Here is a 25,790-nt window from a genome sequence, read left to right as displayed (position 1 = left end):
TTCCCATGAAAAATGCCACTAATGGTCACTTTTACTTTGTGCTGTTTTTGGTTTTGTACTTTCAATTAATTTCTTTATAATTTCCTTGGATAAATTCAAATATAAACAAGCTTAATTAGATTGTTTATTCCTAGATGAGACATTTTGAGATGAGGTTTAATATACTTGAATTTACATTGAAATAGCAAATGTAATTAACTCATTTTAATTTCTCTGAATATTTCCATATAGAGACACCCAAATTGTTGTAAGAAGATAGTTGGAAATGATATTTTCTCCCTTGGCAGAAACACTTTAAAAGACTGCAGCAGTTTCCTGCCACAGTTGCAGTTTACCACTTCTTTGGTTATACAAGTAGAACTATTTGGATGGTTGCATTGTCAGCTGGATCACAGCAATGTTTTGGCTTAAAAGAAGAAAAAGTTTTAAAGAGTGGTAATATGTAATTGTTTTATTTAGGCTGAGTAATTTTTATCTTTATATTTACCATGGCTTTGCTGGCATATACATCAGCACAGCTAAGAGAATAGGGAACTTAAAAATATGGGTGGGGCAAATCAAGAACCACTTGAACAGGCAAGAGAAAATCCTGTCTCGTGACTGTTTAAGGTGGGTGCTGAGCAAAACCAGCTTCAAGACTTGATAGTTGCAAGGGAATGTACAGTTGTCCATCTCACATACCAGGGCAGCTTTCTCAAATCCCCAAAAATGTCAGCCTGGAATTCGGTACACCCCTTGATAATCTTGGGGATTTATGTAGCGCAATTCTGCCTTTGTGTGCTCCCTTCTGGTTTTTCTCCCCTTTCCATGTGACTTTTCAGTGGGATAATTTCCCTAACTTCTTATTTAGCTGCAACAGCACAAGTGCTGGCACAAGAGAGATACCAAGAGCATGCAGCCAGGAGAAGTTAATTTTTCAATGTTAGCCCTCAGAGTGGCCAAAACCAGCCTTAGAAAGGCTTGCACTGAACTGCAGTCCAAATGACCACATGTGCTCATCCTACAGGTCTGTGCACAAATGTCTGGAGTGGGCAGTGGAAGCTGCACTTACCACTGGCTATGGTGCTGCCTCCATCTGTTATCTTAGCGAGGCATAAGAAGTGATCCAAAAGCTTTCCCCAAAACACAGATGCTTCACCAAAATTGCCTCTCGAAGATGGTCCTGTATTTTTTCCCTCTCAATTTCATTTCTATATATTATTAAACACTGAGGTACCAAGTGTACAAAAAGCTTGTTTAACATAGTATTTAGCTTGTAATCGTTTCGTGATGTCCTTCAACATCCTTCCAAGACACAGAATATACATTCATGAATAATGAAAATACTTTGAATGTGAAGCAGTGCATTTTCAAAGTAACTTCATCTCTTAAATGAAGGTTACAGGAAAAGATACATTTGAAAACCATGAATAGGATTACTTCCCAGGCAAAACAGGCAAATGGACTTAACTCCAGTGTTTATGATATGCACGGTAGCATCTGGAATGATAGTACCCAATACCTCCCCTTCCAGACCTACAGTGTTTACAGGAGAACAATCCTTTTTTTTTTTTTGATTCTTTGCTCTTACTTTGGTGAATGATCTCAAAAAAAAAAAAATCTTTGTTACATAAAATCTTAAGTTTATATTTATCTTTTAAATCTAATTGAAGATAGACTAAATAATATGACAGTAAGTGATTATTTTTAAACTGCTTTTATAAGTTCTGGTTGTTTTATTTGCACAGTCTTTTAAATTTCTGTGTATTGTAGCATGGGAGCATATTTGTCTTGGTTATGTATCCCTGGGAGATAACTGCATTCTCCCTTTCAATCACATCATGCAATGTTATGAACTTACATAAGAAACACCTGGGAATGAGCAGTACCTCAGAGCAGATCATCCAGAACAGTTTTGGCTCTTAGTCAGGCTCAGTGAGATTTATTGTGCAATAACAGAGTGTGTAATTTCTTCATTCATTTTACATATGTGCCACTGAGTACTGTAGAAATACACTGCTAGTGAATGTATCACAGATTTATTGAGTGTATAATAATTGGAATGGTTTTCTTCAGTTCCTGAATTGATGTCATATAAATATACAAGTAATGCAAATACCATAAGTACAAAGAGTTATCTGTTATTATTAAAAATTATTTTATCTCTACAGATAGAGAATAGTTCATTAAGTGAAAGAATGAGAGTACAGTTAGTTAAGATATATGTACACTTATATACATATAGTGCATATAATTATATTTGAGTGATTTAAATGGAGTATAAATAATTTTTTTAATATATGACTCCATTAACTGTAGAACTCCATCCACCCATAAAGTAGGATATTTACATGAAGTGTTTTGACACTGTTTAATTATATAGTCATCACTGTAGCAAATAGTTACTTTGCCCCTTTCTGTTTTAATGGTCCTTTAAAAGAGAAGACATTAATAATAGTTAGAAATGAACTGTTAAAATAGACATCTAACATACTAAAAGTACTTTCAAGAGAAAAAATTATGCAATTTATGATACCTAAATACTTGAGAAGAAGACAGTTTAAAAGAACAGCTCTTGAGAATACAAAAGTGTTGAAATCTGTAACAAGGAGCTCAACAAGGCATTAAAGTAGTAATTCAAATAGTATATTCAAAATCATTATATAGTTAAATTATGCTAATATTGAACAGTATCTTTTTTCACAGCAAATATCAATACAGAGCTCCTCCATAAATGAGCATTAAAGGAGGCCTCTGAGCATCACAGGCTGTAATCAAAATCCTTTACAGTTCATGGTTTTGCAGAGACAAGTCATCAATGTTTGAAGTAGTTAAAAACAAAGCTCTGTGATATTACATAAAGGATGTGCATCCTTGTAACTATAGACTGTATCTTCACAAGTCTCTACAAAACTGCCTTGAACACATAAACATTGTTAAGGGTTCCCATTGTATGAAGTCTTTGATCTGGAATTTCCAGATTAAGCTACATTATAGTGCCACCCTAAAATTTCTTTTCTTTCAGCTTCTTCTGTGGGCTCATATATTATTTTATGAAACAAATGTCTGAAGTTTCAAACACATTCTTAGGAAATATTTCCCTCGTCACTTAAAAAGATAAAATTAGTATTCTTAAAAACTGAAGATCCAAAAATCCCCACTGGGTTGTGTGGAATGCTCCAGCTGAGATAATGTAATAGTCTGCTACTCAAGGGAGATACTTGTCAGTGTTTGACCTAGAACCGATCAGTTAAATATAATTCTGAGCATGTCTGCACTTCAGGATAAAATACTGAGTCCTAAAATATGCGCATATGTTGCAAGTTTAACAGAAAAGACATTTCTTCTTATGATATTTAGGTCTTCAAGAATTGAATACTGTTGTGCTGACAAAAGCTGCTTGTTTTGTGATTGCATTTCAGAATGCAGTTCAAATGCAGTCACGACGATTTACTCTTTGCTTCCATTTTTTTGCTGTACATATGCACAATTATAACCATTCTGGCAACCTGTGTTTTTATAAATTAAATCTTTTGTAAGAAGGTCAGTCAAATTCCAGTGTGCTATGAATCAAGTGGCCTAGATTTATTTCAGTGCAAGCCATTAATGTTCAGATTGTCCTTTACTGAGTCATGCATGATCAGTAATGGAAGGACATACAGAAACTCCCTGAACTTGGGCAATCAAGATATAGGTCAGGACACTCACAGTTCATTTCTCTTATGCTTTGCTTGCTTTCTAAAAAAGGACAAAGACCCAGTGCAGAGCCGTGGCTCTTGCTGATCACAAAGTTTCTAATATTGAGAAGCATCTGTTTATTTTACTGATTAGCTTACAGGAGACATCCTTGCAGGAGTCAGTTATGGGTTTAGGTGCACTTTATGAAGTTTATTGTGATGTCTAGATTATAGGAAGGAAGTTACATTTTTAGAGTAGGTGTCTCGAAAGAAGAAAATCATTTAGAAGCCCAGGGTATCCATTCTCCCCATCACTTCTGCCTTTTGTTTGTTATCCTCAAAGGGCACAGTAGACTTTTACTTAGATAGTAAACATCCGAGGACAGGACTAGTCTTTTGCTTTCTGGCTATGTATTGTATGGATGCGTGTGCTTATAATCTAGCACTGGAGACTCCTGGACTATGCTCTACATAAAATCAAAATATAGATAGTAAATAATGATGCATGGTCTTAACTGTGGTTATCACTGCTGCTCTTGTGTCCTTTTGCCTCCAAATTGCTGAAGACATTTGCCATTTGGTGGGCAGGTTCCTAATTAGTCCTGAGCACATATCATTTTATGTCAAATGCTTTAAATATTTTGTTAACTAACCTATCTAGAAATAAATAAAATCAGTACATGTAAGAATAGTATTTTTGAAATACCCTTTCTGTATCCATTCTCTGTACATGCCCTCCCACTTATTTTTCTCTTTCTACCTTCTGCACATTTTCTCTGTGCAACACTAACAAATATATTATTCGCTGTCATGTTCTTCCTTTCTTAGTTTTAAAAAGGAGTCTGCAAAAATATGTATGTGTCTCTAGTATCTTGGTTGGAGCTAATTCATAATCTTAAAATTATTCCTTTTTTTCTTTCTGATTTGACCTTTTTTTTGTTATAATATGGAGATGGAGCTCCAGACTAGGAAGGCGTCTGCTCTGACTGTGTAGGGCTATCAGAATTGCCCATTGATTCTCAAAGAGTTTTGACATCTTCATGTGCAATGAATCCCCAGCCTTGGAGATATTCAAATGCCATCTGGACAGGGTCCTGGGCAGCTGGCTCTAAGTGACCCTACCTGAGAAGGAAGGGTTGACCAAATGACGTCATCTGCAAGTCCCTTCCAACCTTAACCCTTCTCTGTTTCTGTGAATATTTCCTCAAAAGACCTGTACTGGCTTCTGCTCACAAACGTCTCACTTTCTAATATCTCAATGTGTTCTCCCCCAGATGAATTCAAAGTTAACGGGTCTCAGTGAATGTATAAAGTTAGTGTCAGAGAACTTACATGCAATGTATGCTAACCTGTCCTTTCTCTCGCTCTCCTCTAAATCCTTAGTTCAAATCTAGTCAGGCATTCTCATACCTATCCCGCAATATCTGAGGCTTAATCACCAAATCAAAATTCAGCTGGATTCTGTGAAAATCTAGGGCTTTTTGAGAGAGAGCGTCAGTGTTAGGCTAGCTTAAGATTTGAACACAGCCTCCAGATATAACAGAGAACTCTAGAGATACTGATTTTAGATTTTGAATTGTACAAAGATGGTATTATAAATATTGCAAAATGACAGTGTTCCCATATAGCTTTGCATGGTCATTGGTGTGCACCCTGAATAAATTCTGTCACATCTCCCAGCTGAGATGGTGATCAGTAACAGTGCTTTGAATGCTTTCATTTCAATACTGCATTAGAAACTAACTGGAAAATGCTAGACATAAATTGTCTTTCTTCTTCTTAAAGCCATACGAAGGGCTAAGACTTCAAGACCTGCGAAGGCTGAAGGATATGCTGATCGTGGAATCTGCTGACATGCTCCAGGCCCCGCTCTTTACTGCAGAAGCTCTGCTTCGGGCACATGGTAATGCAAACCCTTAAGAGTCTAAAGAAACTGTTTCCAGCAAAATCAAAATGGCAGTTGTATGTTAGACTTTTATTTCCAAGTAAAAGAGAAGTAACAATTAATCAAATAGCAGGAAACAGAGCCACAGAGCACTTCAGAAAGAAGTACAGCTGCAGTATGTCAAAAAAGCAGTGAGGCAGACAGGAAAGCTGATAGGAAAGTGATTCAAACTAGGAATTACAATGGAAGACATTTTAGCTTAAGCAGCGTGGAGAAACAGAGCTGTCCTATTTGGGTGAGACACAGAAGTAAAACTTCCATGGTTTTATATGTTAAAAAAGTTAAATTCATCAAACCTATTTTTGTCAGACCTTTGGTTTACTGCCACTATATGTTTGTGCATAAAACTGAATCCATTTTTTTTTAATTTATTTTTTGTTGCAATAAAAGCAGTCTGACCATTGTAATAAATGGTTGGAAATTGCCCTGGGGTTTAAATCATATGAGTCTATATCCTTTGAAGGATTTTTATACAGGGTCTGCTTTTAACACAGGGTATGCTTTTCTGTGTGTGCATATCTGTAACTAGATTAATTTCACTGAAATAAGTCTGTGCTCTTGTGTAATTTAATCTGGGGTTGTCAGAAAGGGGATATACTGAATTCAGTGTGTTTGCTCCAGACAAAAGTATCTCTGAAACTCAGTGTAAGCTTTAGGCTTTGATTCAGTGATTCAAAACTTATGCTTACTGAAGCATCTGCATTGTTACTTTGTGCCAAAGGAACTACTCAGGCAGTTAATGGTTTGCATGCTCATCATCGTGTTACTGGATTAAGCTTTCATACCCTATTATTGTTGTGGGCTCCTTGTGAAAATCAATGAGAGAGGGAAAAGTGAAATAGGAAGACATTATTTTAAACCCACAACTTTGGGTAGACTTTCATGAAGAGTTGTGGTACCTGGAATTCATCTCTTTTACATTATTTTCCATAGCTGGTATTTGCATTCCTTTTAACACTGAATTAAGTCAATGTGAACATGTGCCAGTTTAAGGCATAGTCTTTGCATATGTTTTTTTTAATGTTGAATATTTACTTCTTATATTGTATTTATAATATGTGCAATATTTGAATGCTAAAAAATATAAGTATTTAACTGAGTAGGCTCCATAACCTGTGCAGATATTTTGAAGAGGAAAATTATTACAATACTGTTCAAACTCCCAGTTCAGTCTGCAGTAAGTCCAAAATCAGTGAGGTTGATGTAAACTGTGGAGAAATGTCTGCCAGCATCCAGCAAGCAGGACTTGAAAGTTGAGAAGGAATCAGTCTGTGTTGGAATGGTCATTCTACTGATGTTGCCTTAGTGATGTAGCAGTAACTTAATGCAACTGGCCAGTGAACAGAAAGAGGCACAATTAGCAAGTCATGAGAAAGTCAACTGTTTGCCTGTAGCTGTATTGGGTCAGCTGAGCAAAAGGAATAACTGAGCTATTTACAAAGGTTTAGAGAATTGGGAAACATCAAATGCCAAATTGTAATGTTTTTTGCATTAAATCTTGAAATTCATGAGTGAATAATGGGAAATCTTAATTCACATTTCACGTATGAAAAGCATGTTTTAAATTCTTGGAAAGATCACAGATATGTAATATTTAATCCAACAAATTTTGCTTTTCTTATCGTACAACTATATCAATTTATTGACACAGTCTTTAAGAATTGAGCCTATTTTTCTTTTTTTTTTCTTAGAGCCAAGATAAAAACATGTTATTATGGCAGTAATGAAAATAAATAACTTTACAGTTTTTCTGCAGGTATTTTTTCAACATTGTCTCTGTTTTCTCCTAGTTCATTATACAGCAGGTGATTTCAGGGTAAAAGAGAGGCAATTGAACAAATATAACTTGAGTTTTACTAAAACTCAAAAGTTACTAAAGAGAACACAATGGATCCATTTAGTAGCATGTCTTAACCCTTTCTAATTTTAAAGGTACAGTACAATTAAAGAAGGTCAAGAAAATTTTTAGCAAATTTTATATTTTATCTGCATCTTAACATCATCAGTTCCCGTATGAAGGAGTATAAGCTAAGAGTAATTTGAAAAATGCTGATAAAATTTATAATTTCTGCAGTGTAAATATGTTCAGGGTCCATATCTTTAAACAAATGAAATTAAACTAACAAATTATATGTGTTAGCTTGGATAAGTAAGGACCTGATCAATAAATCATCTCCAGCTTGAAGAATTTTTTTTCGGATTAGGAAGGAGCAGATTTTAGTATGATAGCAATCATTATTTGACAGGGGCAATATTTTTACTAAGTTCAGTGCTTAGAATATACATCTTTTTTTCCCAGCACTAATACAGTATAGAAATACTATTTATCTTTTCCTTATAAAATATTCAATAAAAATAAACCATCTCTTGATTAATAACATTGATGTTCCTTTGGGACTACCTAACATTTTAAAAAAACCCGTTAACTTGAAAATAATTATTTAAAGTGATAGGAAAAAAATGGGAAATATCTCTTTCTTTAGCCAGTTCAAGTTTGCCTGAACTGTGCATAGTGTTGATGGTTTTGGATTCAAATCCGTATAGGAATTTCATAGATTTATATTTAAATGAGAACTTTAAAGTATTTTTGATAGAAAACCCCACTATTCTGATCATATCTTTAGAATTGCTATTACAAATCAGAAATAGAAAATATTTCAAACAATTGTGAAGAAAGATTTTATTTCGTTTTTAGATATTAATATATAATACATTTTGTTTCGCTAGTTCTTTTTTTGTATATAAATGAGCAATGTTATGAATAAAAGTAAAGCATTCATTAACACTTACTTATAGAATAAAATGTAGGAAGAATATATGCAGTTTTCTTTGTAATCATGTGGGGCTTTTTATTTCCTTTTTCCCAGAAACTCATTGGGTCACAAATCTTTTTGTAATCCAGTTTGGATCTTAGTTCTTCTTCCTTCATGTCATGGCTTCATCTTAAAAAAAAAAGAAAACCCAAAAAACACAATAGATAAAAGTGAATCCATACTGAACAATTATTTTTTTCACAGAAAGGAAAAAATATTAAAAACTCTGTGGTGTGAGGGCTGCTGTATTTTCATCTGTCTGTGAAAGTCAGTAGAGTTCCAGTCAGACCTCCTGGCTGCTACAATTGCTTTAAGTAAATAACAAAAATAATTTTAAGTCTGATGTAACAGGTAAAGGAGATGCTTGCAATGTGATTATTTACAAAAATACATTGCATTATGTATTATCTTGGAATGTGTTCTCTAAAACGCAGTCTAAATTCCATTCACTCACACTTTATCCTGCTTGTTTATTTTGAAAAGGTTTAGCGTAGCGTTTATATATCTATGTATTTTCAACACTGTCAGCTGCATAATTGCCTGTATCTGTACTTATTGAAGACTGGGACAGGGAGAAGTTACTTGAAGCATGGATGTGTAACCCGGAGAATTGCTGCCAGCGTTCAGGGGTTCAGATGCCAACTCCCCCTCCCAGTGGATACAATGCGTGGGATACGCTCCCTTCTCCACGAACTCCACGCACTACTCGCTCCTCTGTCACTTCCCCTGATGAAATCAGTCCCTCACCAGGAGACATGGAGACAGCTGTGGTAAGTTTATAAATAGATCTGAAACTAGCAGGGCAAAAGACCGATTTCTAAACGTAGTGCACCTGTGTAGACAGAGCTGCCTCGTCCTCCCATTCTGAAAGGGCATTTGTGAAGGTGTAAAGTGTTTCTCTGGCCAAAAGGGGTGAACAGAGAAGTTGACACCCTAAACATTCTATGTGATGGAACAGTTGCACCCCTGGCTAATGTAAATCATTCAGTTCTTACCTTGGCTGTCACTCACAAACTATCATTTTAGCCAGCTACAGTGACATCAGTGCATTTGGCTCTTTTGAACTTCTCATCTCATCCTTATCAAGATGTTCACTTGCATTGTGTCCACTTCCCTGAATGTACTCAGTTCTGTGAACCTTGCCTTTGAATTTTTTTTTTTTTTGAGAAAACAGAATTCTCTTTGTCTGAATTTTGAAATGTCAGCCCACTAGTGAACTGTAAGCTTATAATTACTTTTACTATGTGTGGGCTGCTTGAAGCGGTTTATAACGCTATTGCAAATTTGAAATATGAAAGCTCCTTTCATTAAAATCAGTGTGGCTCTTTTGGAAGACAGGGATCTCTTTTTAATAATCTGCAGCTGCAGCATTATAAAACTTTTGCTCCATGACCTAAGCATTTTTCTAGAATATTATATGCAGTCTTGCAAGTGGATCATCCCTAGATCTCATATTGAAATTAAGATTTTGCATTCTTACATAGAAATGTTTTATTTCTTTTCATTGTAAAATGCTGGAAAAGAAGCTGTATAGGAGGAACATGGTTATTGTACATTTATTTACTTCAGAAGTTAAATATTGTCTGTGAATATTTCCTAATTAAAATTTTAATGGAAGATTACGTCTTCAGTTTTTCATTGTGTATTTTGTTTTTCATTGATGGTCCATAAGCCAGGAATGCAGGTTGGAATAATGATTGCTGTGCTATATCTAGTATGTCTAAATCCAATTTCAGAGTTATACATTTAGTCTTCCTGTTTGTTTAAGAATCTTATCTAAACTGTCAAATCTATCAAAACTGTTTTCAGACTGTTGTTGATGCAACAAAACATATTTTTTTGAGGCCTCTCATTTTGGCAGCAACATTAAAACTAAAAGGAATAGATAAAATATTTAAACCGCAAACTATAAAGCTCCCTTTCAGATTTTGCATTTGCGTCCTATCTTGTAATTAAAAATGTACCAGTAAATGTTCTTACTTTGATATTTTGAACTCAGGACTTCATGAAATTCCTTATTTTAAAGTTACATTTTAAAAAAAATTTAAGGCTCTCATAAATTGAATAGTGAACATTTTCAGTGCATTGTCAACTTTTAAAATATTTAACTTTGGCAAGACAATAAGCTGAAATTACTGAAAAAAAACAATAAATACCTTCACCAAGTTTTGCACTTTAAAGGCTGACTTCATGTGGTTTGTTTGGGCTGTGATATAAGTGCTTGTAGAGTGGCATACCAGAGGCTAACTTTCTGAAAATGTCCTATGTGTGTATAATATCAAGTGTATTGAAAGTTGAAGCACATTGTCATGGAATCTTTGTTCCAATGAGAAGAAAAATTGATCTGTATTCCTTGGAGAACGTCAATATTTATTTTCACACAAAACCACAACCAGCAATGCAATGGTTTCATCCCTATGCATTAAATGTTTTCAAAGTAAGGGCCTTAATACTCAATGTTATTTTTTCTTTAGTACCATACATCTGTAAAATTCAGCAGTGGTGTCTTCTGTTGCAATATTTTTAGTGTAACTTTTTATTTGGATCGAAAACATCAAAGTCTTTTAAAAAATATTATTTATGTAGATGATTACTTAAAACACTTGCTGCTACTGCACACCTAAGCTGTTCCTTCTTGATTTGGCCCTGATTGTGTGAGATGCTAGACATTTCGTGTAGCCTCTGTCATCTCTAAACTCATTTCTGGGTGTCTGTGAAGCCGATGAAAAATTTGGGTCTCTTTTGGACCCAGAATTCTCGCTCTAAGATCCCAGCACTCTGCAGGGTGAAGCACTATCTGAGCTCAAGGGCACAGCAAAAGCCAGCCCAAAATATGCTGTTTGGATAGGAAGGTATAGAAACAGATACCTAATCTTTCCCATTTCTATTTCTATAGTTTAAATAACTATTTTTTTCTGATTACAGTTAAGATTTTTTTTCCCCTGCTGAGCACTTCTTTGAATTTTCGCTGAGCCTTTCCAACAGAACTTGTTCTGCTAACAAAATGAAAGGCTTTAGGGTGTTTTCTTAATCAGAAGCATTTCTTTCTTTTGCAGTGTGACATTTGTATGTGTAATATTTCTGTGTTTGAAGACCCAGTGGATATGCCTTGTGGACATGACTTCTGCAGAGCATGCTGGGAGGCGTGAGTATATGTGCTTTTCTGTCCTTTGAGAAAATGTCAGACTTGCCATTTTGAGGCGGAAAGGACGGAGATCGTAAACAAGCTAATGTTAAAGTATTTTGGGGGTTTCAAGGAGTTGCTAGTTTGAACCTATGAAATATTTTAGTTGTCACTCAAACAACTGGTTTAGGCTTATGTAATGTTTGTTTTCTTCCTGACTCGGCAAAACTCTAAAGCAAATGTTTCAAGCCTGTGTGTAAATAGATAAGCCTACTCTTGATTTGTTCAGTGTGTGTGTGCTGTTGGCAGCACTGGGGTTTACACTTTCTAAATTAAGCACATGCTTAATTCCATCTCTTGATTTAGCATACTGAACTTAGGCATCGTAAATCCATTTCCAGTCAGAAAAGCAATTAAAGTGCTTTCTTATGTTCAGGTTAATAACTGAGGGGTAGGTTTCACTTAGAAGTTCTATTAGTGTAATGCTCTTGTTACTTCATAGGTCAGAACAGTCATGCTAGTAAAAAACTCAGACATGGATAATTATGCTAGTATAAATATTAATCATACTTCCCAGGAATAATTATATCTGTATTCAGTGCCTTTGCATTCATCTGTGTCCCCATTCAGGGGACTGTACTACTTGAACTGTAGCACTGTAGTGTCTTGTTACAGTGTCATTTCAGCACAGCTACTCCTACTGCAGATCAGCCCAGTTTGTATGAACCCATCTGCCCGAGGTTAAGGAAGAGCACTTTCTTTTCCACAGGAGCTTTTCAGCAGCAGCAAGAAAACCAGTAGTCATGCTTCCCTAGTCTTGCAAATAGCTACGCAGCCATGCAGAACTTACCAACAGATCACTGGCTTGACGTGGCGCTTCTAATTTGGTTGCTGGACCGTGTGTACTGCGGTCTGTGTGGTACAGGGTCCAGCACAGAGCCACAGACCCAGAGCCACAGCTCAATGTCAAGCAAGTGTTTGTGGTGGCACATCTAGGGTGGAATTCATCTTCCTGAGCCGGTCATTTTTAAGTTACTCAGAGCATAGCCAGGAGTGAGTTATCCTATTCTAAGATATAAATCCAGGATGGGATGCGTTGGCAACTCTTTCTACCTAACTATTATGGGATCTCAGGTGACTACCTTAGAATAGCTGTCTGTCCCTTACATAATTAAAGTTAGATGAGTATCATCCTTGATGTCAGATTAATAAATATATTATAGCTTTTCAACTAAGCAACTCTGCAAACTCTTATATTCCAGCTTTCAGCAGATTTCTGAGCTCATTCTGTCTTGCATTCTGGTGCTTAGGGACTACAAAGGTCACCATTTAGACATTTGTGTTCAAGAGCAGACCTTTTATTAGCACAATTGTAGAAATTAATTGCATATCACATTAATTATTTCCTAGATTAATTACATTTACATGCTCTATTACTGATTTAAGGTAGAAGTAATGCTTAGTTTAATTAAACATTGCAGAGCTCTCTGATAAATGACAAGGATGGAAACCCCAAATACATAAGGCTAAATGTTGCTGGTGATGCTCACATTTGGACCATGACAGTTCTTTTTTTTTTTTTTAATTATGCTAATTATCAAATTTGTAGCCCTCTTGAGCAGAAAAGGATACTTATTCTTTGTTTAAAAAATGATTATTGTGAATATCTGTGAACTTAGTGTAAAAATACTCAGCAGCCTTTTACTTTTTACTCACAAATACTGACTGACAAAATTCTGGCAGATTTTTGAATCTGAAAATTCAGGAGGGTGAAGCTCACAACATTTTTTGCCCAGCGTATGATTGTTTCCAGCTTGTGCCTGTAGACATCATAGAAAGTGTGGTTTCCAAGGAGATGGACAAAAGATACCTTCAATTTGACATTAAGGTAAATTATTAAACTGTTCTTTTATTCTTGAACTGATTCATTTTTTAAAAAATAACTTACAACTTCTATGTTAAATGCTGCGATATATCTCTAACTTTCCAAATTGTTCATAAGCAAATACTTTCACTGAGTTATTGGCTATCTTACATACCATAATATCCATGTTTGCTATTCCACTGAGAAAGAAAGAAAGGATATTTCCATAATGTATTACCTAATGCAGTATTAATGAAATCATTTGATCAAACTCATTTTTGTAACAGCCGATATGAAGGTTTTAAGCAGCCAGGGTTGATTGTGTTTGCAACCTGAAATTTTTAAGAATTTTTGGATTATTTTTATTACCGAGAAGCAGTTTATATTCAAAAATAGTCCCTGTTTCCATTTTAAAAATTTACTAGTACAAGTGAATTACTGACATTGCTTCCATCCAGTGCTTGATATGATTGCTATATATAGGAAGAGGAGGAGTAGGGAAAGCTAGATTTGGTTTTCCTGTTAGGTTTTTTTTTAAAATGTATTTATTTTCATCACTGCAGCTTGGTTTTAAAAGCAAGCTTTTAATTCACCTTTTTTCTTTTATGCTAGTGTAGTAATGAACTAGTCTTTGAGTATTGTACTACTTTATCAGTGGTGGCTGGGCAAATGAAAGTAGAGAAATATTTTTTAATTTACAGTACAATACTTTGTGTGACAAGTCTTTAATATACAGTCACAGTCATACAGTAAGATGCAAATTAAATTATCAGATTTCATTAATCTTTTATATCTTTTATTTTGAGTGGCTGGTGATCAGCCTAAGTTTGAAGCAAAGTAGTGGAAGTTCCTTTTCCTCCTCATTTTTAGGTATAATTTTTACAAAAGAAGACCTGTTACATTAACCAAATAGATTGGAAGTAAATTCCTGAATTAGGCCAGTTCTGATCTCAGGGTTATTGTGGATGGGATATATTATGGGATTTTTGCTTGATCAGTAAGGTTTTAACTCTTTTCATCTGCAAGAGTCAGTTCTGTTAATGAGTGTATTGCCAGCAGATATATAGTAGAACTTTACTGTAAGCCACATCACAAAGGAATTGACTTGCACAAATTGAATGTTTTGTTTGAAATGTTTGTGCACTGCTTAGTGTAAGTCTGGAGTACTGTTGTTACTGATAAAAAAAAGATTTATATATTCCCTTTTATAACTATTTTTAAAAGTATATCATCACAGCCACAAGATTGTCCTTATGCTTTTTGGCTTTGTTCCTTTAAAGGAAGATTATGAATACAGATTTATATCAGTGATGAAATCTGATCTAATGTAGTCAAGTATTTTCCTTTTTTATTTCCACAGGCCTTTGTTGAAAATAATCCTGCTATTAAATGGTGTCCTATACCAGGATGTGAAAGAGCAGTAAGGCTAACAAGACAAGGATCAAATTCAACAGGATCAGATACTCTTAGCTTCCCTATGCTGAAAGCCCCTGCAGTAGATTGTGGAAAAGGACATCTTTTCTGCTGGTTAGTACTAGCAATTTACCTACACCCCCATAAACTCAGAGTCTAATGAGTTAATTAGTGCAGGGACTGATTAAGAAGTCCCATTTAGCACCAAGGGTGCAACAGAAATTTGTATGGAATGGTGTATGACTACACTGTCCTCTATCCATTCACTAAATAACCCCATGTGGACAAAGACTTTAGTATTTTGGAGCACAGCAAAGGTTTATAATACAATATTCATTATTGACTCTCTTAGATGCAAAACTACAGCATGGAGTGTTGTGATGTTCTGTTCTGAGGAGACTGAGGAGGAATGGGATACTGGTAGAGGGATTTTTGTGTTTGCTCTGGATAGTTGTAGTATAATTGAAATATGAATTACAGTACAGAAAATTGACAATTTTTAGCTCTTTCTGAATTTTGGTAGAATCACATCAGAGAAGTTGGAATTTTAAACAGAACCGTGAAGGATCATTTACTTCGTACGTAGCTATTCTGTTTGCAGGATCACTCCAATCTTTGTTTCACTTTAGGATCAGCACTTTTTCTGTATGTTAACTTCTATTGAGTTTTAAGATGGATACAACCTCAAGAAGGAGTTAAAATCAGATATTTTTTAAAACACACCACACATTAACGATCTTCCAAGCAATTCCAAGGAAAGGACAAAACAGCATCAATGAAAGTAAAATGTTTGGGGATGTTTTTCTGAAGTGCAGAGCAAAGCCCTGTCATAGTTCCTTGACTTGACAATTTATGATTAATGTAGCGGGACATCTTTTCCCTCTTGGAAAATCTAAAAGGGTCAGCCAAAGTATAGTCACTGAGACAAGCTGAGTAATTCTTCTTTTCATTTTTCATTGAAACCATGATGCAAAGACATCCTGAATCGTCTGCTTGATTCCAAATATTGTAAGACTCTTAATGAAGGAAGCTTCTGATTTTATTTCTTTCCCTATGTGAATGAAAGGAAGAAATAAAAAGAGGAAAACAGACATGGTGAAACAACCACAAAAGTCAGAGAACAGAACTTCGTGGGAAGAGGTTATTCACAATGGATGGAGAAATCAGAAACAAAAATAGCCTGTGGAAACAAACTAGAAAATGTTTTTTACCATTGAAAATATAACAAAACTTAGTACTATTCCACAAGATGGTACCATCCTCTCGTCCTTGCTTCTGATTACAGACAGAATCAATTTTTCTGTTAACCTGAAGGAGAGAGCTCGAGACCATTTAAGTGTCATATTGACATGGTCCTTTAGACATTGGCAGCTTCTGCTTCCTTAAATAGGCTGAATGTACTAACGCCCCAGAATGTTCTCTGGGTGTGAAAAATACCTGAGTGTCTAATTTTTATGATAAATGTTCTTTATATTTTGATGCTTTGAGACACTGCACAAGCAAATACAGTTAATGCCTTGAAAAAGACCTCATATTAGCAACAGAATGTCCAAGAAGGCCTTTCCAAAGTCTTTTTAGATCCCCAAAAGAGTGAATGAAGAGTTTCAGCAATGGCAAGAAAATTCTACTAGCTAGCAAAGCATCCTGCAGTACTTAAATCAGAACCATTTACTGAGGACAACCATACTAGTCTTACAGTACAAAAACTCTGTGCATGAATGAGTTCCTCTGGAGAAAAAGAAAGTGTATTCTCAGCTCACGGGGTTTCATCAGTGCTGTACACTTCAAGGGAGCCTGTTTTGTCTCTTTAAATTTCAATCACAACATCCCACAGTTTCATACTTATGTCAGTTCTGGAAGTTTTACCCAGGTAATCTACAGCTTAGACATTGTAATAGCAACTGATACTGCATTTAGTAAGTGATTCTTTAGAATTTATGTATTAGAAAACCAACCCCTAGATTGCCACTTGTTTTTTTTCATATCTATAGCCTTCCTGCTCATAAAAGCAAAAAAATTCTCTGAGTCTACTGAGAATTTTTTTTTAATGTAGGAGTAGGAATTTTCCTCTTTATAATTTACTCATTTTTTCATTACCCAGCACTAACAACATCTTCAGCAAAATGTCATCTGTTGTGGCAAACACAAAATTCTGTTCCCGTTCAGAAAAATAATCCTGAGCTATTTTAAGTGTTGTGCACATAAAAACTGTGTACAAATCCTGTACCAGTGCATTATCAGATACATTCACTATATTAGAAGACCTTCATGCAGTTTCAGAAGCACAAGGATTTGTAGCAAGCAGACACTTCTGGAAAATAGCCTTAGCAGACAGTGCTCACTTTGTTTGGTACCCTCAGTCCTTGCTCCTTTCATCTGAGATGGAGACAAGGGACAGCATCTCGTTCTGCAGGATTGACAACTCTTCAGGTGCACCTGGGAAAACAGTTATTAACTTGCAACAATGTTTTGCTGTTTTGATTAAAAATTCATTGTATGATATAAGTATTACCGTGAGGGGGGAAAACATCCTAGCATGAAAATCATTGCTTTGGGGTGGGCTAATGAAAGAACATCCTATAAGAAGTTGTTTTTGAACACTCTGTTGTGACTATCATATAGATATAGATACAAAGACAAGCGTATATATATATAGGTATAGATATAAATATAGATATCGCTGCACTTCATTAAAAAGTCACAAATTTGAAAACATCAAAGACACAACTCCCTCCCCTGCCCCCCCATAAAAGATTGACTAATCAACTTTTAACTTAAAACTGAACTTGTCAAAGTTAAATTTTTGCTAGTTTCAGTCTTTTCTGGTAACGGATTCTATGTGAGAGGGTCTTGGCTCTCTTGAAGTCAATGATCTAAGTGTACTACTGTCCCACAGGAGTGAAAGGTGTCAGCTTTCAACCAGGGCAGAGATGACCTTGTTATAGACCGCTTATCCATTCCAGTACAGTCTTTCCAAGCTAAGATCTTTAATCCAAACCACAGATCCTTGTGTGCTGAATTTAAGCTTTTTTGTTAGCAGACTAGCTAGGGGGAAAAAGTTCAAAACTGTTGCCATAGCCTTTTCTTTGTCCCTGCATTCCTGCTTAAGATGTGGCCAAGAGCAATCAGAAGAGTATTGATGTAACTTCTGACTCTGCGCTGCAGAGAGCAGTTCACCATTGGATCTGCAGAAAACTTGCGTGTGCTCTGATGCAGCTGGTGCCCATCTGAAATTGTTTTGTTTGATGTGGCAGATGTCTGAGACTATTTGCTGCCATTCCAGTAAAAAAAGGAGTAATTACAAATCCGGAGTGCATATTGGCACATCTACAGTGAAGCACCATCTGGAAGCCATATATCTGCCACTGTGTAGTACTGATGGCCATCCTTAAAGCTCATATTAACTTCAGGAGAAGCTCAAGAGACTCAGTACTCCAGTGTGTCCATGTAAATAAGTTAAAGCCCCCATTTAAGAGTCTGGTGAAAAGAGTAAAAATCCATAAATACTTAATGCTGGCTTTATCTTGTTCTAGACAAGAAGCTTGAATCTAGTTAAGGCTTAGTTATAAAAACTGAACAGATTCAAGTAATTCTACATGAAATGCATTTCAGCTCTAGGAAACTACTTACTTTTGGATAAACTCTGTATTCTGGTTTATCTTTATCCCAGAAATGATACTATCACTTTTGTGGCACTAAAATAGTACCCAGGTATAACACTACAAGCCAGCTGGATTTATTTCAGATTGTAATTTTAAGAAGCTTTTTTCCTTTCCTGTCTCATTTAAATTCTTTATTAATAATGGTCATCTATGCTTATGAGCAAGTAGTCTAAGAGTATTTTAAAATAATGTTATTTGGATGGCTTTTATCTTCCTGACTCCATTAAAGCTTAAGCATGTCTTAGTAAGTTTCCTTTTTTTAGCTTGAATCAATTTTAACTTTAATTCTCAGTCTCTTAGTTATAAGTAATTGTGTATAAACCTTCGTTTTCAGGGAATGTCTTGGTGAAGCACATGAACCCTGTGACTGCCAAACTTGGAAGGACTGGCTACAGAAAATATCTGAAATGAAACCAGAAGAACGTAAGAGCTGTGTGGGGCTGGGGGGAGCAGGTGTTTTGCCACTGTTTTGATCTTTTGCATTTAGAGGGATTTTTTTTTCAAGTGCATTAAGTAAAAACTCATACACTGGCTGAAAAACAGTAAAAGGCGGAGAAAATGACACCCCTGTATGAGGGGCTGCTTCACTCTTTAACTGCAGAGCTGTAGTAGACTGTTCTTTGTAAAACATTCCTCCCCATAAATACACATGTGGTTCAGTCAGGGCATATAAAACTCCTTTCCCTTTCTTTTAAAGCCTTGTTTCTTTAATTAATTGATTTACTCCTGAATATTAGTTTATTTATTCTGTCTAATTTTAATTCTTTTAGCCCAGTCTACTCTTCTGTTTGAGTAGTGTTCCATGCAGTTTTTTGTGTGCTATAAAACTAATTCAAGCCAACAGGTGATAATAATAGTAAGGTTGAGGGTGAACTGCAAGGAAGTTGTAGGAAATGGCTTAATGATAAATAACATTTACTAAAAACACTAATAAAGGTTGGGTTCACACAGGATAGACTGATCATTTTCTTGGTCAACATTAACAAAATTTAAGGATTAACAGTAATTTAGATACATAACTAATCTTGATTACCACAGTTCAGAGCCTTTCCATAGTGTTAAAAATATTTTGGAAAGCATAGAAAATTTTATAAAGAGGCAAAACACACCCCACTTTGTCAAACTATGCCTGTTTTTCTTATATATATATTTTCTCTTTTTTCTATTACAAATTAAATGTCGTATATATACGATACATAAATTTGTATAGAAATAGATGTGTGGAAATCCAAAGAAATAAGAAGTGTAATATTATATATAATATGTATAAATTAGAAAATGTAATAATAAAAATGTATTTATATATGTGAGAAATACATATATAGTGAAGAACTTCAGTATTTTGTCAAGGAACAGATAAACATGCATCTTTCCTCACCTGATTTTCACAAAAGATTACACAAGTACAATTTCAACCTCTCTGTTTTTGCATGCACCACATCCTCCTGTCACCCCCCAAAAGTTGTGGGAGTGAGCGAGGCCTATGAAGATGCTGCCAACTGCCTGTGGTTATTGACCAACTCCAAACCCTGCGCCAACTGCAAGTCTCCAATTCAGAAGAATGAGGGCTGCAACCACATGCAGTGTGCAAAGGTAAGAGAGACCCATCGTACCATCTGTTGTGGAACCGTCATTCAGGTTTGTATGTCCTGTACACAATTTAGGGGCACAGAGGTCCCAAACCTCTGAAGTGTCATGCCTGAGATCTAATGGAACCTGTTGCAAGAATCAGATAATTAGCAAACGTTTAATATGTAGTGATATCTGTTTGGCTGGCAGGTGAACATTGCAATGACTGAAATTTCATAAGCACCTAAGGGCAATACAGTTTGAAACTTAAGGAAACAGAAATAATTGATAGTTTAATCATCATTAATAATGTAGAAGAGAAAGAACAGTTTTAGTTTGCAGAAGATGTTAACATTTTAAGGAAGGGTAAGCTCTAATGAAGGTTTTTCCGTACTGTATTTTTCTTTTGCATTATTTCTCTAACATGGCAACAAAGCAGAGAAGTTTAGGTGGAAAACTGTAAACAGGAATCAATCAGCAGGAATGAAAAGACAGCCAAAAGTAATTCCAAGGGAAATGTATTGGTGACAACAGCCAGAAAATTAGTCATGAGTTTGCTATCAAAATAGAAAAAAAATATTTTTGCTGTGAGTTTAGTATCATTTGATTTCTCAAATTAGCTAAAAACAGCACATTTAGAATACTCTTTTTTATGTCAGATCTTACATAACTACAAATACTACCTCTTGGAGGACCATCATTAAAAATAAGAAAGTAGCACACACTTGATGTAACTGGCCTACAACGAAAAGCTAACAGATTTAGAAAGTAATTCTCTTTATTTTTCTGAAATGCAGGTCTCTCTCCATTGCTATACATATCCCATTTTCTTTATATTATCACATATTCTCTCTCTTTCTGTGATATGAATTGAAGGTTGGAACTGTTTTTGATGTCATTGACAGCAGAGAACAAATTCTCCTCCACTATGGTTTCTGCCAAGTTTGCTGATTTGTTTTTTTGGGGTTTTGGGGTTTTTTCTTGAAATGATTTTTAAAAGAACTCATAAATTCCATAGTGCTTAAAACTGTATGTTTGTTGCAGCTGAGCTCATCTCAGTTAAGCAAAGTATGGCTTCAGGCTGGAGATGACTTTGGCCATTAAACACTGTTAAATAGAGATAATTTGATTCTGTACCATTCTGAGGCACTGGCTGACAACCACTGTTGTCTTTTCTCCTTTGGTGCTATACCTTATAAACAGCTTAAAGTGTCCTTAAAACAGTCAGATTCCTTTTGTCATGGAGAAATCTCTTCAAACAGCAGCTGCCTCCCCCAGCCCAGTGAGGAAGGAGAGGAAGGGTGTCCTCAAGCCCATTGCAGGGCTTGGACATGAGGTTTAGCGGTCACCACGCTTGTTGCTTCCTCTCTGAAGTAACGATCCGTGCTGGAGTTTCTGCTTTTGCTGCACACACCTACTTTTTCTGCTCACACCTACTACATGATAGGCTACAGCTGCCTCTTAGCAGCTGGCGTGTACCTTGGTGTAGAGGAGGATACTCCTTACTCATAAAATCATGTTTCTGTACTTAAGCAGACGTCTTCTTACTGGTTTATGAACCCAGTTTCTCACAAGGCAAGGTTTAGACAGTCCTGCTTTCTCATGACCCTACCTGTAGTTGGTTTTTAACCTTCTGGGTACTTTGAACCAGATTTGAAGGAACAGAAGGGGTTTCATACATAATAAATTTACTGCAAGTTTCATGAAACTTGGTAGCTGTGTGGTGCAGACACTTAATTTGTACTGCCACCAAGAGAGAGGCTGAAATACCCACCCAGCAGTTACCTGCTCAGCAATTACCCGTTCTTTTTGGCTCAGACCATGGCCAGGCAGCAGGTGGGACATGAACAGTTTCTGTGTTGCTTAAAAAAATGGGACTTTTTTTTTTTTTACAATAACGAAAACCCAGATCTGATCAGTTGTATTTACCATTTGATTTAGTTCATCCACTTAAAACTTAACAAGTAGATCCAATACAATTCTGTGATCTAAGGAACAAAAATGATAACTTATATGATTTGATAAATGGATCTCCTTAGTTAGTAAAATAGGAAGGAGACTCCCCAAAAATTTTTTACTGCTCAGAATGATGTTAAGTCAGTTGCTCGTGGAGGAATAATGATGCCTAACTGCAAATCAAAAATGTTTCTTCTTCTTTTTTTCTTTTTTTTTCCTTTTTTTTTGTTTCTGAAGTGCAAATATGACTTTTGCTGGATATGTTTAGAAGAATGGAAGAAGCACAGCTCTTCCACTGGAGGCTACTACAGATGCACACGCTATGAGGTTATTCAGCACGTAGAGGAACAGTCCAAGGAGATGACTGTGGAGGTAACAAATGAATATGTGTGTTTGAAAAATACCACTAAGGCTGCAATTCTCCGTTTAGGATAAGTTTAATTAAAATTCTTCCAAAATCAAGTTCCAAATGGAAAAATACAACCTTAAATATATCAAAGAGACAGAAAGAAAGCACTACTTATTTGTGGATAGAAACGTAAGATTTTTGACTTTGGTAATAATCACTGGTGATTTTGCTCAAGACATTTTACTTCTCTGTGCCATCGTCTCCTTTCGTGAAATGGGCATGCTGATCCTGTAATTAGCTGCTGTGCACTACAGAAGACATGCCTTAATTTTGGCATTTGGAAAGTCACTTTAAATAGCAGGCACTCACAGTGTATCAATTCTTTGGCTACAGTATTTGCAGACTTGTGAATTTCACAAACTACTTTTATCTCTTTACTTACGTGGCGCTATCAGCAGTACATACAATACTTTGTGTAGAAAAGAAAAAGCTGGTTATTTAATTATATCTAATGGTGATTGCTGTATTAATTCATAAGATTTATTTTGGTTTATTTTGTTTCCAGGCTGAAAAGAAGCATAGAAGATTTCAAGAGCTTGATAGGTTTATGCACTATTATACAAGATTCAAGAACCATGAACTTAGCTACCAGGTGGGGGTCAAGCCATTTTTACTCATTTTTTGTTTTATTATTCAAAAAATAATTATCTTATGGTATTTTATTTATTTTCTTTTATTAGTTAGAACAGCGCCTTCTAAAAACAGCCAAAGAAAAGATGGAACAGTTGAGTAGAGCTCTCAGTGGAAGTAAGTATTTGCTGTGATCTATGAATTTGATTTGAAACCACATGTGATTGGCTAAACCTTTCTTTTTTGGATAGAGCTCACATTGGTCTGCTGTGTGATGTGATCCCTTCAGTACTAGAACTCTTAAAGTGCTGGATGAAAGTTAAATGTACAGTAAATCTTACCTATTCCAAAGACTCAAGGAGATAGTAACATTAGTGAGAAATTAATGTTCTGTACTAATGTTCTCTTTTAGTAAGAACACTGTGCAGCCATCAAGAACCTGCTGCTGTTTACTTGCAAAATATTTACCTGATATGCACAAGAGTAATGATGACATCAGCAGGAAAATATTTTCACAATGTTTGTTTCATGTTGCAGCTGAGGGAGGCTGTCCTGATACCACATTCATTGAAGACGCAGTGCAAGAGCTTCTAAAAACTCGCCGCATTCTTAAGTGTTCTTATCCATATGGATTCTTCTTAGAGCCTAAAAGCACAAAGAAAGAAATATTTGAACTTATGCAGGTAATACATGGATATATTTTGCTTTTCTAATGGTACTTGTATTTTTTTTAATATTAGTTTTCAGTCTATTCTTGCCATTTTTTATACCTGTTTTGTATTTGTAACCAAGTTTGGAAAAGTAGCACTTTTTTTGCAACACTTGCTGCAAAAGGAAGGGGATAAAGACAGACAGAAGGAGAAAGAAAAAAAATTTCCTGTTAATCTTCTTTCTCAGGGTAACATTTTAGTTTCAGTCTTCATCTCCTTCTCCAGCTTCTCTATCCTGTCTTTCCCTACTGATGTATCTTTACATCAGGGGAAGGAAAAAGAAAGTGGGGGACTACCTGAGACTTCTGCCTCTTTTCCTTTCCCTTAGGTCCCTTGAAGATGTTCAATATGTCTGAGTGCAGGGAAATCCTGCTCCAAGGTGTAGGACAGCACGTAGGTCAGTAACAGAGGAGGCTAGAGGGCAGACATTTCAGGTTTTTTGGTATTTCAAAAGGTATTTTCAGGAAAATGGATATGACTCCTCTCAGTATATAAAGCAAAGAGCTCTACCCGAGTCACGTTTTACTGTAAAACTATTTTATTCTGTATTATTAACTACTGCAGACAGACCTAGAAATGGTCACTGAAGACCTTGCACAGAAAGTGAACAGGCCTTACCTTCGGACCCCTCGCCATAAAATCATCCGCGCAGCTTGTCTTGTGCAGCAGAAGCGGCAAGAATTCCTGGCCTCTGTGGCCCGTGGTGTTGCTCCTGCAGACTCTCCAGAAGCACCCAGGCGCAGGTAATCCACACAAAACACGGCACAAGTCAATAAAAGTTCATTTGATAGCTGCCAAAGTGGGTGAATCCACTGTTGTTCTTTGACTATGGGGTAGATGCTAAGTGTGGTGGTGATATTTCTTGGACTTTCGATCCTTATGGAATTACAGCCTTTGGGGAAAAATGTATTTGAGGATCACTGCTCTGCTGTTGCAACCTAAATTGCTTCCTCATTTGTGATATATTAATGTTTAGATTAGGCTTCCATTTCAGTTTTTTTATCAAGATTGCCACTAAATGCCTGGTACACTTCAAAAATCTCTTAAGTATTTGCTAAAAATATCAGGTACTTCTGTCATAGTCAAAAATTAATTTGTAAGGCTTTCTAAATTAATTTTGAGGCAAGAATTAAAGGAGAAGACTTGTTAAGTTTAGAGAGTTACGATTGCACTAGTTTTTAGATTTCGATAGGTTTTGAAGCTCTGGAGGTTGTTCATGTTTGTTCTACTTCTAAACTTGATGGTACATCTTTCCATTTTATAGCTTTGCTGGTGGAACATGGGATTGGGAATATTTAGGATTTGCATCCCCCGAGGTAAACTATTTCCTTTTAATCTTTTTAACTTAGTTCTGCATATTCTAGAAACACAGGTATGATCGCAATCTGCATGAAGAGCTTCTTTATTTTGAGTCAAAGCATTTCGAGTTGGTTAAGCTTTCATTTCATTTATTTCACAATAGAAGGAAATATATTCATAGCTAATTGTGCAGTGCCTCTAAGCAATGCCTCTATAGGATATAGTTATTTAAGGGGGCATTAGAGAAGCTATTTTGTGTTCATCGTTTTCCAAGTACATAACCAGTTTTATAAGTGAATATAAACTGGTGTCTGTGTGCTGCAGAACCTTAAAGTAATAAGTATATGAAATAGTTTAGATTACTTTTAAATGCAACATCAGTCCAGCAGAATTTGACAAAAAGCGTAAGAAATTTCCATCCTTCTGTCACAATCCAAGAAAAACAGTCATACATCTAAATATTGTTAACTATTTCAAATGTTTGTTTTTATTGTTATGTATTGAAGCAGGATGGAAATTGCATACTCAAATGGCATTAACTTCTGCTACTTAACCAAGAATGAAAATTATAATTTTTAAATGAATATTCTATTATCTGAATATGGGAAAGAGTAAATAGTTTTTGAGACTCTGCCCTAAAATAGGAGAAGCTTCCTATAAAGCTTTCCTTTATCAAGTTAATTGTTATTAGATGTTTTGAGAACATTAGATTAAAGCATTCAGTCAGGAAGGAAACTTCATTTCAACATTTCCTTGGTGCTGTTTTCTTTCTAGCTAGTTATTTTTAAGCATCCTAGAAA

General features: G+C 35.6%; 1 protein-coding gene across 5 annotated transcripts in view; it reads left to right on the top strand.

Moving 5' to 3' along the window:
• The window catches only part of ANKIB1 (ankyrin repeat and IBR domain containing 1), an 84,482-nt gene that overhangs the window by 50,938 nt on the left and 7,754 nt on the right, over positions 1–25,790 (top strand). For all 5 annotated transcript variants that reach the window (XM_050326893.1, XM_050326863.1, XM_050326873.1 and 2 more), the window contains 13 exons: positions 5,442–5,559; positions 8,976–9,184; positions 11,471–11,559; positions 13,282–13,426; positions 14,763–14,929; positions 18,812–18,900; positions 19,940–20,070; positions 22,240–22,374; positions 22,917–23,003; positions 23,092–23,158; positions 23,519–23,664; positions 24,256–24,434; positions 24,956–25,007. In XM_050326893.1, coding sequence (XP_050182850.1) covers positions 5,442–5,559; positions 8,976–9,184; positions 11,471–11,559; positions 13,282–13,426; positions 14,763–14,929; positions 18,812–18,900; positions 19,940–20,070; positions 22,240–22,374; positions 22,917–23,003; positions 23,092–23,158; positions 23,519–23,664; positions 24,256–24,434; positions 24,956–25,007 — 1,614 coding nt within the window. The remainder of the gene's footprint in view (positions 1–5,441; positions 5,560–8,975; positions 9,185–11,470; positions 11,560–13,281; positions 13,427–14,762; positions 14,930–18,811; positions 18,901–19,939; positions 20,071–22,239; positions 22,375–22,916; positions 23,004–23,091; positions 23,159–23,518; positions 23,665–24,255; positions 24,435–24,955; positions 25,008–25,790) is intronic.

This window comes from Myiozetetes cayanensis, unplaced genomic scaffold, assembly GCF_022539395.1.
Source record: "Myiozetetes cayanensis isolate MyiCay16 unplaced genomic scaffold, myiCay2020 scf1, whole genome shotgun sequence".
In the NCBI taxonomy this organism is placed as follows: Eukaryota; Metazoa; Chordata; class Aves; order Passeriformes; family Tyrannidae; genus Myiozetetes; species Myiozetetes cayanensis.
This window is presented reverse-complemented; position numbering and strand designations above follow the sequence as displayed.